Source organism: Rhinoraja longicauda, chromosome 3 (assembly GCF_053455715.1).
Source record: "Rhinoraja longicauda isolate Sanriku21f chromosome 3, sRhiLon1.1, whole genome shotgun sequence".
NCBI lineage: Eukaryota > Metazoa > Chordata > Chondrichthyes > Rajiformes > Arhynchobatidae > Rhinoraja > Rhinoraja longicauda.
In genome coordinates, this window is record NC_135955.1 from 83528910 (window position 1) to 83543119 (window position 14210).

The 14210-nt window shown below is 43.9% G+C and overlaps 1 protein-coding gene across 4 annotated transcripts in view; it reads left to right on the top strand.

Moving 5' to 3' along the window:
* Positions 1–14210, top strand: part of LOC144592135 (EGF-like repeat and discoidin I-like domain-containing protein 3) — a 242937-nt gene that overhangs the window by 179781 nt on the left and 48946 nt on the right. For all 4 annotated transcript variants that reach the window (XM_078396536.1, XM_078396537.1, XM_078396538.1 and 1 more), the window contains 3 exons: positions 4744–4899; positions 10206–10350; positions 13018–13202. In XM_078396536.1, the coding sequence (XP_078252662.1) occupies positions 4744–4899; positions 10206–10350; positions 13018–13202 (486 nt within the window). The remainder of the gene's footprint in view (positions 1–4743; positions 4900–10205; positions 10351–13017; positions 13203–14210) is intronic.

Consider the following 14210-nt stretch of genomic DNA (forward strand, 5'->3'; position numbering starts at 1 on the left):
ACTTGCAGATTAACTTTTGGGGAATTCTGTACTAGCACTCCCAAGTCCCTGTGCACTTCTGATTTCTGAATTCTCTCCCCATTTAGAAAATAGGCTACACCTATATTCCTCCTGCCAAAATGCATGATTCCACACTTTGCTAGGCTGCGTTCCATCTGCCATCACAGGTGCTCCTCAACTTACGATGGGGTTACGATCCGAGGAACCCATCTGAAACCGAAAATATCGTAAGTCGAAATGCATTGAATGCACCTGATCACGTGGCCGGAAGCGAGCTGCGAGCTACGGCTCGCTACGGGTCGCTGCCGTTTGCACCATCCCAAAGGAGAAATATCGCAAGTCAAAGCATCGTAAGGCGGGGAGTACCTGTACTCAGCCCACTCTCCCAACCTGTCCAAGTCCTTCTGCAGAGTCCCTGCTTTCTCTACACTACCCGCCCCTCCATCTTCAAACTTGGTCACAAAACCTTCAATTCCCTCATCCAAATCACTGAAGATACAACGTGAAGAGTAGCGGCCCCAGCACCGATCTCTGCGGAACTCCATTAATTACTTGCCGCCTCCTTTATTGCCACTCCTTGTCTCCTGCCATCCAGCCAACCTGCTATCCATGCTAGTATCTGCCCTTTGATACCATGGGCTCTCATCTTCTTTAGCAGCCTCACGTGCGGCACCTTATCAAAGCCTTCTGAAAATCCAGGTAAAAATTGAGAAATATAATTTGATTTAATAGGGCTCCAGAAATGACATTTTCGTTCACGTAATGCCCGTTCCGCTGCAATAAATGTGATTTTTATCGTTGATAAATGAAACAGGTTGTGGCTCATTTGGAATAAGGCAAAAAGCTTAGTTCTTCCTTCCAAGTTTTTTTGAACACACTTTCTTTCTTTAACTCCCTGATCTTTAAAGACCAGCCTTTTTCCAAATGAGTGAGCAAAATTCAGCCATCCCCTTTACCTCTGCATTAGTTTTGATTTTTTTTAAATGTCAACTGCCTAGGGGAAACCAAAGATCGATGAAGGGGCATTGATTATGTGATCTAACCTGATCTTTAACATTTCCTAAGTTATGTTACTACCATGGATCTTAATAGTGGTGAGGTATCTTTAGTTTTTTTTAGTTTAGAGACACAGCGCAGTAACAGGCCCTTCGACCCACCGAGCCCGTACCGAGCAGCGATCCCTGCACATTAACACTATCCTACACACATTAGGGACAATTTACATTTATACCAAGCCAATTAACCTACAAACCTGTACGTCTTTTGAGTGTGGGAGGAAACCGAAGATCTCCTAGAAAACCCACGCAAGGTCACGAGGAAAGCATGCAAACTCCGTACAGGCAAGGAACCCGGGTCTCTGGCACTGTAAGGCAGCATCTCTACCGCTACGCTACCATGCTGCCATATCGGTTGTTACTGATCTAGCCGTTTATATCAACCCAGGTTATAACAGACAGAAAGTAAATGAGAGTCAAGACCATGCACTTTTACTGAAGCTGTTGAAGGGCAAATCTTACCAGGACATAGAACTGTTGGTCGACACCAAGCCAGAGCCTGTGTCACGTTGATAAATGATGCAAGGCCGAGTCTCAAGCTTATCTGAAACTAGTTGTTACATTGAACCAGTCAGATTGTTAATTGAATTTTCTCTCACTGTGTTTCAATTTCTGATGCAAACACCCGATGATACAATTGGTAGATCAGCGGGGGGGGGGGGGTAAAATGGAAGTGAAGAATATTCGGCACAGATATTAAAACTGTCATTCTTTGTTAAAAGGTACTCACAGACAGTGAAAATCTGGTCAATGCAACATCAGTTCTGATAAAAGTCACTCGCATCCTCTGAGAGTCAGCTGGCTTCTATTGTTGAGGATAATGGTGCAGAAGGTTTAGAGGAGATAGGTGTAACGTCATGCAAGATTCATTGCTGCCAACACTTATTTTTTCCGTGGTAAATGTGACACTTTTGCGGTAATTTTCAATGAGGTTCCCCCCCTCATCCTTCTAAACTCCAGCGAGTACAGGCCCAGTGCCTTCAAATGCTCATCATATGTTAACGCAATCATTCCTGGGATTATTCTCGTAAACCTCCTCTGGACCATCTCCAACGCCAGAACATTCCCGGAATGGCGGGACTGTCGTCTGTTGAAAGACTGGATCGACTAGGCTTGTATACACTGGAATTTAGAAGGATGAGAGGGGATCTTATTGAAACATATAAGATTATTAAGAGGTTGGACATGTTAGAGGCAGGAAACATGTTCCCAATGTTGGGGGAGTCCAGAACCAGGGGCCACAGTTTAAGAATAAGGGGTAGGCCATTTAAAACGGAGATGAGGAAAAACTTTTTCAGTCAGAGAGTTGTAAATCTGTGGAATTCTCTGCCTCAGAATGCGGTGGAGGCCAATTCTCTGAGTGCTTTCAAGAGAGAACTAGATAGAGCTCTTCAGGATAGCGGAGTCAGGGGGTAAGGGGAGAAGGCAGGAATGGGTTACTGATTGGGAATGATTAGCCATGATCACATTGAATGGTGGTGCTGGCTCGAAGGGCCGAATGGCCTACTCCTGTACCTATTGTCTATTGTCTATAACATCCTTCCTCAGATCTGGGGCTATAAGTGTTCCCTAACTGAGTTCTACTTCAGCCATCTTTTCAAGGAAGATCTCAATCAAGGTTTTTTTGTTGGGGTGGTCTTCAGAGAACATTGTTTGTTTGGGGATGTTGGTCAGAGTCATCTTCAAATCAGGGTTGAGCAATTATTGCTATTCACTCATGGTTTGAGACCATTGCTTGCAAGCCCAACATTTAATGACTATCCCGAGGGTACGCAGTGGTGCAGCTGGTGGAGCTGCTGCCTCACAGCACCAAAGACCTGGGTTCGATCCTGATTTCGGGACCTGTCCGTGTGGAGTTTGCACATTGTCCCTGTGACCACACGGGTTTTTCTGCCTTAAAAATATCCACTAACTTGGCCTCCACAGCCTTCTGTGGCTGACATTCCTCCAGCAGCTTTTGATGTTATTAGAAATGAATGCCCCGAAAGAGCTAAAACATCTGATGCATATATTAATCAGAGAGATCAAGAGACAGGAACAATACTTTTTCTCTAATCTAAGGTACAATTCTCAGCGGAGTTGCATTTTGTTAGATGTAAATTCTCTTCGACTTACTGTGCCTCTGTTAGTTGTCAGTGCCCTATTTAGAAGACGAATCTTTGTTTAGTTCTGTGGCAATATTTGGCTTGTGGATCTAGAACGGATATGCTCACAAGGACCATGTACATCAAAGATGTTGTGAAAGATTATACAATTCACATTGCACAGGTTTCCTGTAAATTACGGGCAGTCACTTAACTGCACAAGTTGCGTGAGATCAAGGATGTTAAGTCCTCAACCTCTAAGATCAGACTGTCATTCATGTAGAGGGTGGAAATAACCTAAATGGAGAACACACAACCCTTCCATCAGAGGATCAATATCTTATTGTTCCAGGAAATCGCACTGCCATCCCTGGGACGAGAGGGATCAACTCAACCATTTTACTCGAAGAGACAAGGTCACACACATGCTCTGGAAACATTGCTAACTATTACTGCACGGACCATCTGCTCAATATTCTGCTCATCCACGCTTGTTAACATGACAGTTTCCTAAGCAGGTTACTTTGAGAGTAATTTCCCCGGTTCATCTTGATCTCAACCACAGTTTGGAAGTCAGCATTCATCCTAATGCTGATACACGATGTGATATTCAGAGCTTCCCCTTGACACCATCTCATTTATTCACTTTATACTATTCAAATTAACCCAGTACCTTTGTTCCTTATTTTTTTTGTATGGTTGATGTTTGAATTCATTTTGGTCCAAGTTAATAAACAACATTGGAAGTCAATAAAGAACTGCAAATGCAGGAGTTGATGTCCAAACTGAAGTCTGATGTCGAGGTGGCACAGAGGTAGAGTTGCTGCCTCACAGCGCCAGAGACCCGGGTTCGATCCTGACTGCGGGTACTGCCTGTACGGTCAGTACAGTATATCTACTCTTGCCTTAGTAAGCACTTGAACCCCGTACAATTTACCTACCGCAACAACAGATGTGATCTCACTAGCCGTCCACTCTGCACTGGACCACTCTAACAACAAGGAGACATTTATCAGCTGGTAGAGCTGCTGCCTTACAGCGCCAAAGACCCGGGTTCGATCCTGATTTCAGGATCTATCTGTGTGGAGTTTGCACGTTGTCCCTGTGACCACACGGGTTTCCCCCAGGCGCTTCGACTTCCACCCACATTCCAAAGACTTTCGGGTTTGAAGGTTAATTGGTTTCTGTGAATTGCTCCTAGTGTGTAGGGAGTGGGTGCAAAAGTGGGATAACATAGAACTACTGTGAACGGGTGATAGAGTCGACTTAGTGGGCCGAATGGCCTGTTTTCACGCTAAACTAAGCTAACGGTCCTTGAGAAAATGGGAGCAAACACTTGCAAAGTGACATTGGAGAAGTAGTTTCCGGATTTTTATGCTGTATCAAAGAAGGAATAACGCATTAAATAGGAGCTGAGAGGTGGTGTTCTTCCAAGTGTTTGCTGTAAAAGCTAACACATTACACTATTTCTTGAAAAGACTGGGGGATAAGACATCGTGTAGCTTGTTAATACTTTGACCCTAATTCTGTGTCAGAAATCCTGTAGAGTCTTAAGGACACAAAGCATATTGCTATAATTGTTTAAAAAAAAAATTCTCTTTCAGATTAACCTGCAACGCACAATGAGAATCACAGGATTGATTAGTCAGGGTGCTAAGAGACTTGGCAGCCCCGAATACGTAAAATCGTACAAGATTGCTTACAGTGGCGATGGCAAAACCTGGACTACTTACAAAGTAAAAGGCACCTATGAGGATATGGTAAGCTGAAGATATTTGAAATACATTTCGTCCATATGCTTTTATGTAAACATCATCAATAACAAATACCAGGATTTGCAGAGATATGGTTCGTACTTTTGGTGCCTAATTTCTATCTTCATTCTTCTTTAGAATTTAGACTTTAGAGATATGGTGTGGAAAAAGGCCCATTGAGTCCACAACAACCGGCGATCATCCCGGACGCTAGCACTACCCTACACACTAGGGACAATTGTAAAATTTACAGAACCCAATTAACCTACAGACCTGCACGTCTTTGGAGTGTGGGCGGAAAGCAGAGATCTCGGAGAAAACCCACGCAGGTCACGGCAGAGGGTTCAGTCAGTTGCCAGTTCAACTCAATTCATCTAGTGGGCGGCACGGTGGCGCAGCGGTAGAGTTGCTGCCTTACAGCGAATGCAGCGCCGGAGACTCAGGTTCGATCCTGACTACGGGCGCCGTCTGTACGGAGTTAGTACGTTCTCCCCGTGACCTGCGTGGGTTTTCTCCGAGATCTTCGGTTTCCTCCCACACTCCAAAGACGTACAGGTATGTAGGTTAATTGGCTGGGCAAATGTAAAAATTGTCCCTAGTGTGTGTAGGATAGTGTTAGTGTGTGGGGATCGCTGGGCGGCGTGGACCCAGTGGGCCGAAGGGCCTGTTTCTGCGCTGTATCTCTAAATCTAAAAAAAAAATCTAAATCTTGGCGGCACAGTGGCACACCTGATAGAGATGCTGCCTCACAACACTAAAGATCCGGGATTATCCTGACCTCGGATTCTCTCTGTGTAGAGTTTGCACTTTCTTCCTGTGACCCTGTGGGTATCCTCCAGGTTCTCTGGTTTCCTCCTACACCTGGAATGCACTGGTGGTTGTGGCAGACACAATAGTGGCATTTAAGAGACGAGGCATATGGTTATGCAGGGAATAGAGGGTTATGGACATGTGCAGGTAGATAAGGTTTTGGCATCATGTTCCGCACAGACCTAGTGGGCTGAAGGACCTGTTCTTATGTTGTACAGTTCTATGGTCAATGTTTGATTGAAAGGCGGAGGAGACTTGATGGGCCGAATGGCCTAATTCTTCTCCTATCACTTACGATTTTATGATGTTCTATCCCAAAGGCCTGTGAGTTTGCAGGTTAACTGGCCTCTGTAAATTGACCCTTTGTGTTTAGGAAGTGGATGTGTAAGTGGGATAATATAAAACCAGTGTGACTGGGTGATCGATGGTCGGCAAGGACTCGGTAGGCCAATGGGATGTCTCCATACTGTATCTTTCGATCAAAAAATCCTGACACCTAGAAACATAGAAAATAGGTGCTAAGGAGTGTTAAGGAGTAGGCCATTCAGCCCTTCGAGCCAGCACTAACATTCAATATGATCATGGATGATCATCGAAAATCAGTACTCCATTCCTACTTTTTCCCCATATCCCTTGATTCCGTTAGCCCTAAGAGCTATATCCAACTCTCTCTTGAATGCATCCAGTGAATTGGCCTCCACTGCCTTCTGTGGCAGAGAATTCCACATATTCTCTGGGTGAAAAGGTTTTTCCTCATCTCAGTCCTAAATGGCCTCCTCCTTAAACTGTGACCCCTGGATCTGGACTCCTCCGGACACCGGACACATGGTACCTGTAATGTCTTCAAGCGGGCTGCGTAGACCTTTAAAGGTCTTGCAGATGACACACCAGGAAGACAATAACATGATTTTTAATTATCTTTTCCAATTTTTAATCAAGTGATAAATAAAGATTGGAACACACACACAATTTATGATAGAAATAGATATATGTCATAAATACACATTGAATTTTATTTACATGCCGAGAGATTCAAAAATATAGGTTTTTTTGTGGGCCAGAATTTGCTTTGCCAAAATTTAAAATTAGACTTCATGCAACAAATGTTAGATTTTGAGGATATTTTACTTCAAGGCAACCACTTAAAAGAGCTTAAACTGCTTATTGTCTCAACTAATTTTGCTTGATTTTGTGCAGAAGATGACAAGCTGTGGCAGCCTCTGAGGGAGGACTGCATTTCTGGCAGCGACTGGGAGTTTTGTGTTAAACTGTCTGTGTTCAATCACCCCAAACCTGCCAGTTTCACGATCTAGTGACACAAGGTCATAAGGGATAGGAGCAGAATTAGGCCATTTGGCCCATCAAGTCTACTCTGCCATTCAATCATGGCTGATCTGTCTCTCCCTCCTCACCCCATTCTCCAGCCTTCTCCCCATAACCTCTGACACCCGTGCTAATCACGAATCTATCTATCTCTGCCTTAAAAATATCCACTGGCGGCCTCCACAGCCTTCTGTGGCAAAGAATTCTACAGACTCACATGACAGTGAGCACTGATAGATTCATTGTCAGGGCAGACAACGTCCCTTTATTCTTCTTGTTGACACTTTGGGCACTTTAATCACTGGTAGTGCACCAGCACTCTCCTTAGACAGAGTGGCTAATTGATCCGATTTTGTGTAAATCATCACCAAACACGGTGTAATAAGTCAGTACCTCGGAAAAATAGATAATTTAACATTTTTATGAGTAAATCAATTTCTTTTCACCTAGCGTCATAGAGCCACACAGTTATACAATGTCGGCCCAACTTGCCCACATCGACCCACATGTCCCATCTACACTAGTCCCACTTGCCCCTGCATTTAGCCAATATCCTCCTTTCATGTGTTTCCATTTACTCATTGAATTGAATAAGTGGGTTGAGGTACTATAGTTAAATTATAAGATCCAGTGTCTTTAATTTCCTGTCTTTGTGCTTTAATTCTTTGCCAACACTCTCAATAGTTGGTTATAATTCATAGTGGTTATTCTTAGTTTGTGGCATTAAATTAGCCTCAATAATTCAGGGAACTTCTAACAGAGAGGTTTATGTATGTTCTGCTTGAGTTTACTTTTAGTTTTAGAGATACAGCGCGAAAACAGGCCCTTCGGCACACCTGGTCCGTGCCGACCAGCGATCCCCACACATTCACACCATCCTCCAACCACTAGGACCAATTTTTATATTTACCAAGCCAATTAACGTACAAAACTGTACGTCTTTGGAGTGTGGGAGTAAACCGAAGATCTCGGAGAAAACCCACGCAGGTCACAGAGAGAGAACGTACTAACTCTGTACAGCCAGCACCGGGATCGAACCCAGGTCTCCGGCACTGCATTCGCTGTAAGGCAGCAACTCCACCGCTGCACCACCGTGACCGCCCCCATGTGCATGATTGGATGGATAATTTAAGGGCCTGTCCCAGTTCGGCGATTTTTAAAGGCGACTGCCGGCGATTGTCAAAGTCGTAGCAGGTCGTCGAAAAACCGGCGATTGGACTCCTCCTACGACAATGTCTATGACAAGCTACGCCAACCTACCACCTAGTAGATGGCAAACTACCGACAACCGGCGACCCAGTCGTCGCAACTTAGGACGTCCACCTACGACAGCGCCTACGACAAGCTACGACAACCGAAGCCAACCTACCTCCACCCTCGACAAGCTACGACCCTGTCAGGGCACAACTGATGACAACGGGGGTAGCCATTCCACGTAATTTTGGCGCCAAAGGGGTGTGGGTAGAGTTTCCAATCATTCTGCATCATGACTGCCATGGAGCAACATATGATGGCATTGCTCTTACAAGAAGAACAAGCCCTTGCTGCTTGCAGCGGCCCTCATGCTTAAAATTCTGTAAGACAGAAGGACAAGAAGAATGGGGAAGAAGAAGCCCAAGGAGAGGTCTGTGTGGTTGAAGCCCTTGTCCCTGAAGAGACCCAATGCAGTGCAATGTCAAAATAAATGAAAAGAGTTTGCTTTTCAATGCAGTGCAATGTTTGTGTTTGTGTTCGTTTTATAGGTCAAAATAAATGAAATTTAAATATTTGAAAGAGATGCCTTGAGAAACTACTCTGAAATACAATAACTTCAAACATCAATCTTTTGTCAAAATGTCCAAAATTTACTTTATTCAAACAAACAAAATTCGTATAAAAGGTGGATCAGCACCGGCGACAACCTAAGTCACCTGGCGACAACCTGGCGACAACCTACAACAGCGCCCACTACAGGAGGTGACAAGCTACGAACATTGGCGTCAAGCCAGCTGTCGCCGAACATTTTTGAACCTGGAAAATTTTCCGTGACGACCAGAAAAAAGCAACAACTTTTTGGAGACCACTCACGACCATGCCCGCGACACCACGCGACACACCGGCCACCGTGCGGCGACAGCCTAGTCGCCTGTAGTCGCCTTAAAAATCGCCGAACTGGGACAGGCCCTTAATGCTAACAATATTCAAGTTGTTACTAGAAAGATCTGCCAATGTTGAATAGAAACACTCCATATTATATAAATGTTTCTTTGTGTGAACTGATCTAGTCATTGATGTTGATAGCATTATTTCTAAGATCAAAACGTTAAAGACATAGTTATTTGGTTCTGACTTTCATCTGAATATCATATCATCATATCATATATATACAGCCGGAAACAGGCCTTTTCGGCCCTCCAAGTCCGTGCCGCCCAACGATCCCCGTACATTAACACTATCCTACACCCACTGGGGACAATTTTTACATTTACCCAGCCAATTAACCTACATACCTGTACGTCTTTGGAGTGTGGGAGGAAACCGAAGATCTCGGAGAAAACCCACGCAGGTCACGGGGAGAACGTACAAACTCCTTACAGTGCAGCACCCGTAGTCAGGATCGAACCTGAGTCTCCGGCGCTGCATTCGTTGTAAAGCAGCAACTCTACCGCTGCGCTACCGTGCCGCCCTTTTTTTGCGACACTTTATAAAAATTGGCCCTCATAAAAAAATTTGAAAGGTGCCTGTGACTGTTGAAGGTCACTGTAAACACCTCAGTGATAATGAAGTGTACAGATTGTTAATTACAAGTTTGTTTAGATCCAGTGATAGAAGTAGAGGAAAGAGCGTGGAACAGTACAGCATTGAACGGCCTGCAATGTTTGTGCCGAACATGATGCCAAGTTTAACTGATCTCATCTGCCTGCATAAGATCCATATCTGTAATCACTGCACTACTAAGTGCCTATTTAAAAGCCTCTTAAACATTACTATGATGTTTGCCATATCATGACGTGTCTAAAATAAAGCAAAAAATGCTGGAAATACTCAGCAGGTCAGGCGATATCTATAGCAAATAAACTGTATTTAACAGTCACACTAATCTCTCTCTCTCTCTCTGTAGTTAAAGTCAAATTTTAACGGACAAAGACCTGCTACATCAATAAATTAATTGATTGCATTTTCCTTCTGAAATACTGCAGGTTTTCCGTGGAAATGGTGACAACAACACCCCACATGCAAATTCATTTAATCCTCCCATCGAGGCCCAGTTCATACGACTCTATCCCCAGGTCTGCAGGAGACACTGTACACTGAGGATGGAGCTGCTTGGCTGTGAGATGTCAGGTAATCTTAAATTAATGCATTTTGGCCCTTTTTTTGGCAGAAGATTGTTGATTTCAAAAGGATTGATTTTGTTAAAGCTATGAATTATACATTAACTTTACAGGAGTGGGTTTGTTCCGATTGATGTCATTGGTATCAGGCTTGTGGGACTAGCAGGTGTGATTAATGACTAGTTATGCACATTCATCGCACAAGTAGTTATTTCACAGGTTTCAGTGAGAGTTTATGGAATCAAGATCTAAATTTGTTGGTTTCGTGGCAAGTGGCCACGCAGATGAAATGTCTCCTGTTTTAGTTACAGGGCAAAAAATGGCATGTTACTCAACAAGTATAAGGAACCTTGCAGTTAATTTGTTTCAGAAACCAATCATTATGGCTAAAGATTGCTGCTCGGCCTTTGAATTTGCTGTATGTGGCCCTTTGTGAGAAGCTCTGGCAGGTGTAACAGAGTGCAAGTGTGCTGATTTCTTTCAGCATCTTCACTGTCTTGGTTGGCCTGCTTTCTCCATCTGTTTAGTTACGTTTCCAATCCCAACTATAAATAGAGATTTTCGTACAGAAGCCTTTCAGCCACCTTTTACTCCTCAGTGCTATCCACACATCAAACGGTTTCATTAGCTGAGCTCAGTTCGACTGCAGTAGCAGTAAAACTCTGATAATCAAGCATGTGTGGGACTTTGGTGGTACCAGATTGGCAGTTCTCTGGACTTTTGAATGTTATTTCTATAAATACCACAACACGCTTTCAATTCGTTTTTAAGCGGTATTGCGAATTTATTTTACAGTGGACCCAGTCAGTTCAAAGGGAGCTTGAGAAACAGGCCTGTCATTTTAAAGAGAGCACAGGGATCGATGCTTGATGCGTTTAAAGAAAGTGCAGGAACCAGGGCTCCGATTATCGGATAGGGTTAGTGGGAACTCAGTCCTCACACACTGCCTGACCTCTGATCCTCTCTGACCCACTCCCCCACACTAAGCGCCCATCTCTCCCCCACACCAACAATCCATCCCTCCTCCACACCAACCATCCGTCCCTTCCCCACATTGACCACCCATCCCTACCTGACCCATTTCACCACAGTGATCACTGATGCCTCTCTGACCCATTTCCCCACACTGATCACTGATCACTGATCCTTCTCTGACCCACTACCCCGCACTAACCACCCATCCCTCCCCCATGTTGACTACCCATTCCTGTATGCAGTAAAACTCTGATAATCAAGCACGTGTCAGACTTTGGTGGTACCAGACTGGCAGTTCTCTGGACTTTTGAATGATATTTCTATTACTATCCACAACACGCTTCGTGTCGTTTTGTGTAAACCAGCATCTGCAGTCCCTTGTTTAAGCAGAATAAACAAAGCGACCACTTTGAGGGGTCAATGCCAATTGCGTGTTAGAGAACAACGAGGAGCCTCAGAAATACAAAGCGAGAGCCTCACAGACCTTACATTCAGGAAAAGAAAAGAAAAGCAGCAATGGCAAGAGGGACATAAACTTTCCGGAAGGGATCCGACAACGCAGTGTTGCTGCACCTGGTCAAACAGCGAACACACTCTTCCAGGGTTGATCCCATTCTGACCTGATTCAGCCTGCAACAACGCACGACTTTCATTTCTAGGGAATAAATTATCATTGCAGTCCAATTCCGGTGACATCAACAGGACTTGTACAGATCAGAAAGAGTGCAGGCTAAAATAGTATGTAGTATAAATCTACTGCTGTCCATTTAGTAAATAGACAATAGACAATAGGTGCAGGAGTAGGCCATTCGTCCCTTCGAGCCCGCACCACCATTCAATATGATCATGGCTGATCATTCTCTATCAGTACCCCGTTCCTGCCTTCTCCCTGTCATACCCCCTGACTCCGCTATCCTTAAGAGCTCTATCTAGCTCTCTCTTGACTGTGAACATAATTCACAGGGAGGTGTGAATGTAAACTCCATTCCAGGTAGAGAGGGTTAAAATTCTTTGCCTTTTTAAAATTAATGATAGATTGGTTCCTGAAAGGCAATCTAGCCTGTGGAGGAAGGAAATGCAGATGCTGGTTTAAACCGAAGATGCACAAAATGCTGGAGTAACTCAGCGGGACAGGCAGCATCTCTGAAGAGAAGGAATGGGTGATGTTTCGGGTCGAGACCCTTCTTCAGACTGTCGGTAATCTGGCCTACAGTTTACACAAGAATAGTTCATTATATAGTTGTCCATTTGCCGATAGACCTCTCTAAGAACCTTTTGGCTTACATTGGCAATGGGCTGAAAGGCAGCCTGGGAGCAAATGTCTTGTGTAGTTATTCCCTGCTTCAGGAATGAAGTAACGTCTTGAAAACCTCGATCTAGTCAACCCCTAATCCTTTTGAATTTCACAGAACACAACCCGAGTTGGCTGATCTCCGCTTGTAAAGGGATGTTTGGGATTTGGATGTTTTTTTCTGGTAAATCTATCTTGCACCTGCTCAAGACCAATATATCCTTCCCAAGTGCAGTGTTCAAAAACTGCTGACTGTGCCAAATGTGGTCACAGCACAGCTTTGTACAGGTCTAGTATAAAACATTCACATCACTGTGGCGATTGCACTTTAAATGTAAGTCTAGTGAATTATTGCACCGGGTTACTAAAGGTAATTTGTCATTCTATTTTAAAGCTATTCTTTTCTTATAGGCTGTTCAGAACCTCTGGGGATGAAATCAGGACATATCCAGGATTATCAGATTACCGCTTCCAACACCTTTAGGACCTTAAACATGGACATGTTTACATGGGAATCCTCGAAAGCTCGCCTGGATAAACAGGGAAAGATTAATGCTTGGACATCAGGGCGCAGCGATCAGTCACAATGGCTGCAGGTATTTGAGAATATCGTGCTTCCATGAACCATGCATGCCTTAACACCTTCCATGCCTCTGCTACGAATCAATGATGTGTAAAAGACCTCAAATTAAAACAAATCCACGTACAACCCAGTAATGAACTCCTGGCTCCGGTAATTTAGAAAATGGCTTTTAATGACTTTAGTCCCAAATATTGAAATATGCTTTGTTCCCTAATGAATCTTTATCCATGCTTTAAGTGAGTGTTGCAATGCCTTTGCTCATTTCTTCTTTATGTTCTTGCCCTATTATTGAAATCCTTTGGGATGAGGGGAAGTGTTAAACGTCAAGCATTCCATCATTTCATTTTGCATTTACAATGCTGGAACGTGTGCATTCTCCAGCCTCACTTTGACCCATTTTAAAATGTTCCCCCTGCCTCATCTCCTGAATCGTTAATCTTCAGGTTTTTACATGATTTGGTTGTCTTCAATCACTGGAAACATTCCATCTTTCGCTACTCAATACATTGCATTTTGAAACCTTCCTCATGGTTTACCACGTTCTTTGCCGTTTTAACCGAAAACAGTACAATTTCTTTTCAAGTCGTGCTATTTCACAATTCTGTCGCGACCTGCCGAGAGGATGGTTCTCTTAACTGGGAGGTCTGGAACCAGAGGTCACAGTCTCAGGATAGGGAGTAAGACATTTAGGACTGAGTTAAGGAGAAACTTCTTCACATGAGTATTGGACCTGTTACTTCCAATGACAAAAGGCTGTTGAGGTTAAGTCAATGAATATATTAAAGCAGGGGATAGATTGATTTCTAACCAAAAAATACATCAAGAGTGTATATTTAGTTTAGTTTAGAGATACAGCGCAGAAACAGGCTCTTCGGCCCACCGGGTCCACGCCGACCTGCAATTCCCGCACATTAACACAAGCCCACGCGCACTAGAAACAATTTACACTAATACCAAGTATACAAACCCAAGCCAATTAATCTACAAACCTGTGCGTCTTTGGAGTTTGGGAGGAAATCGA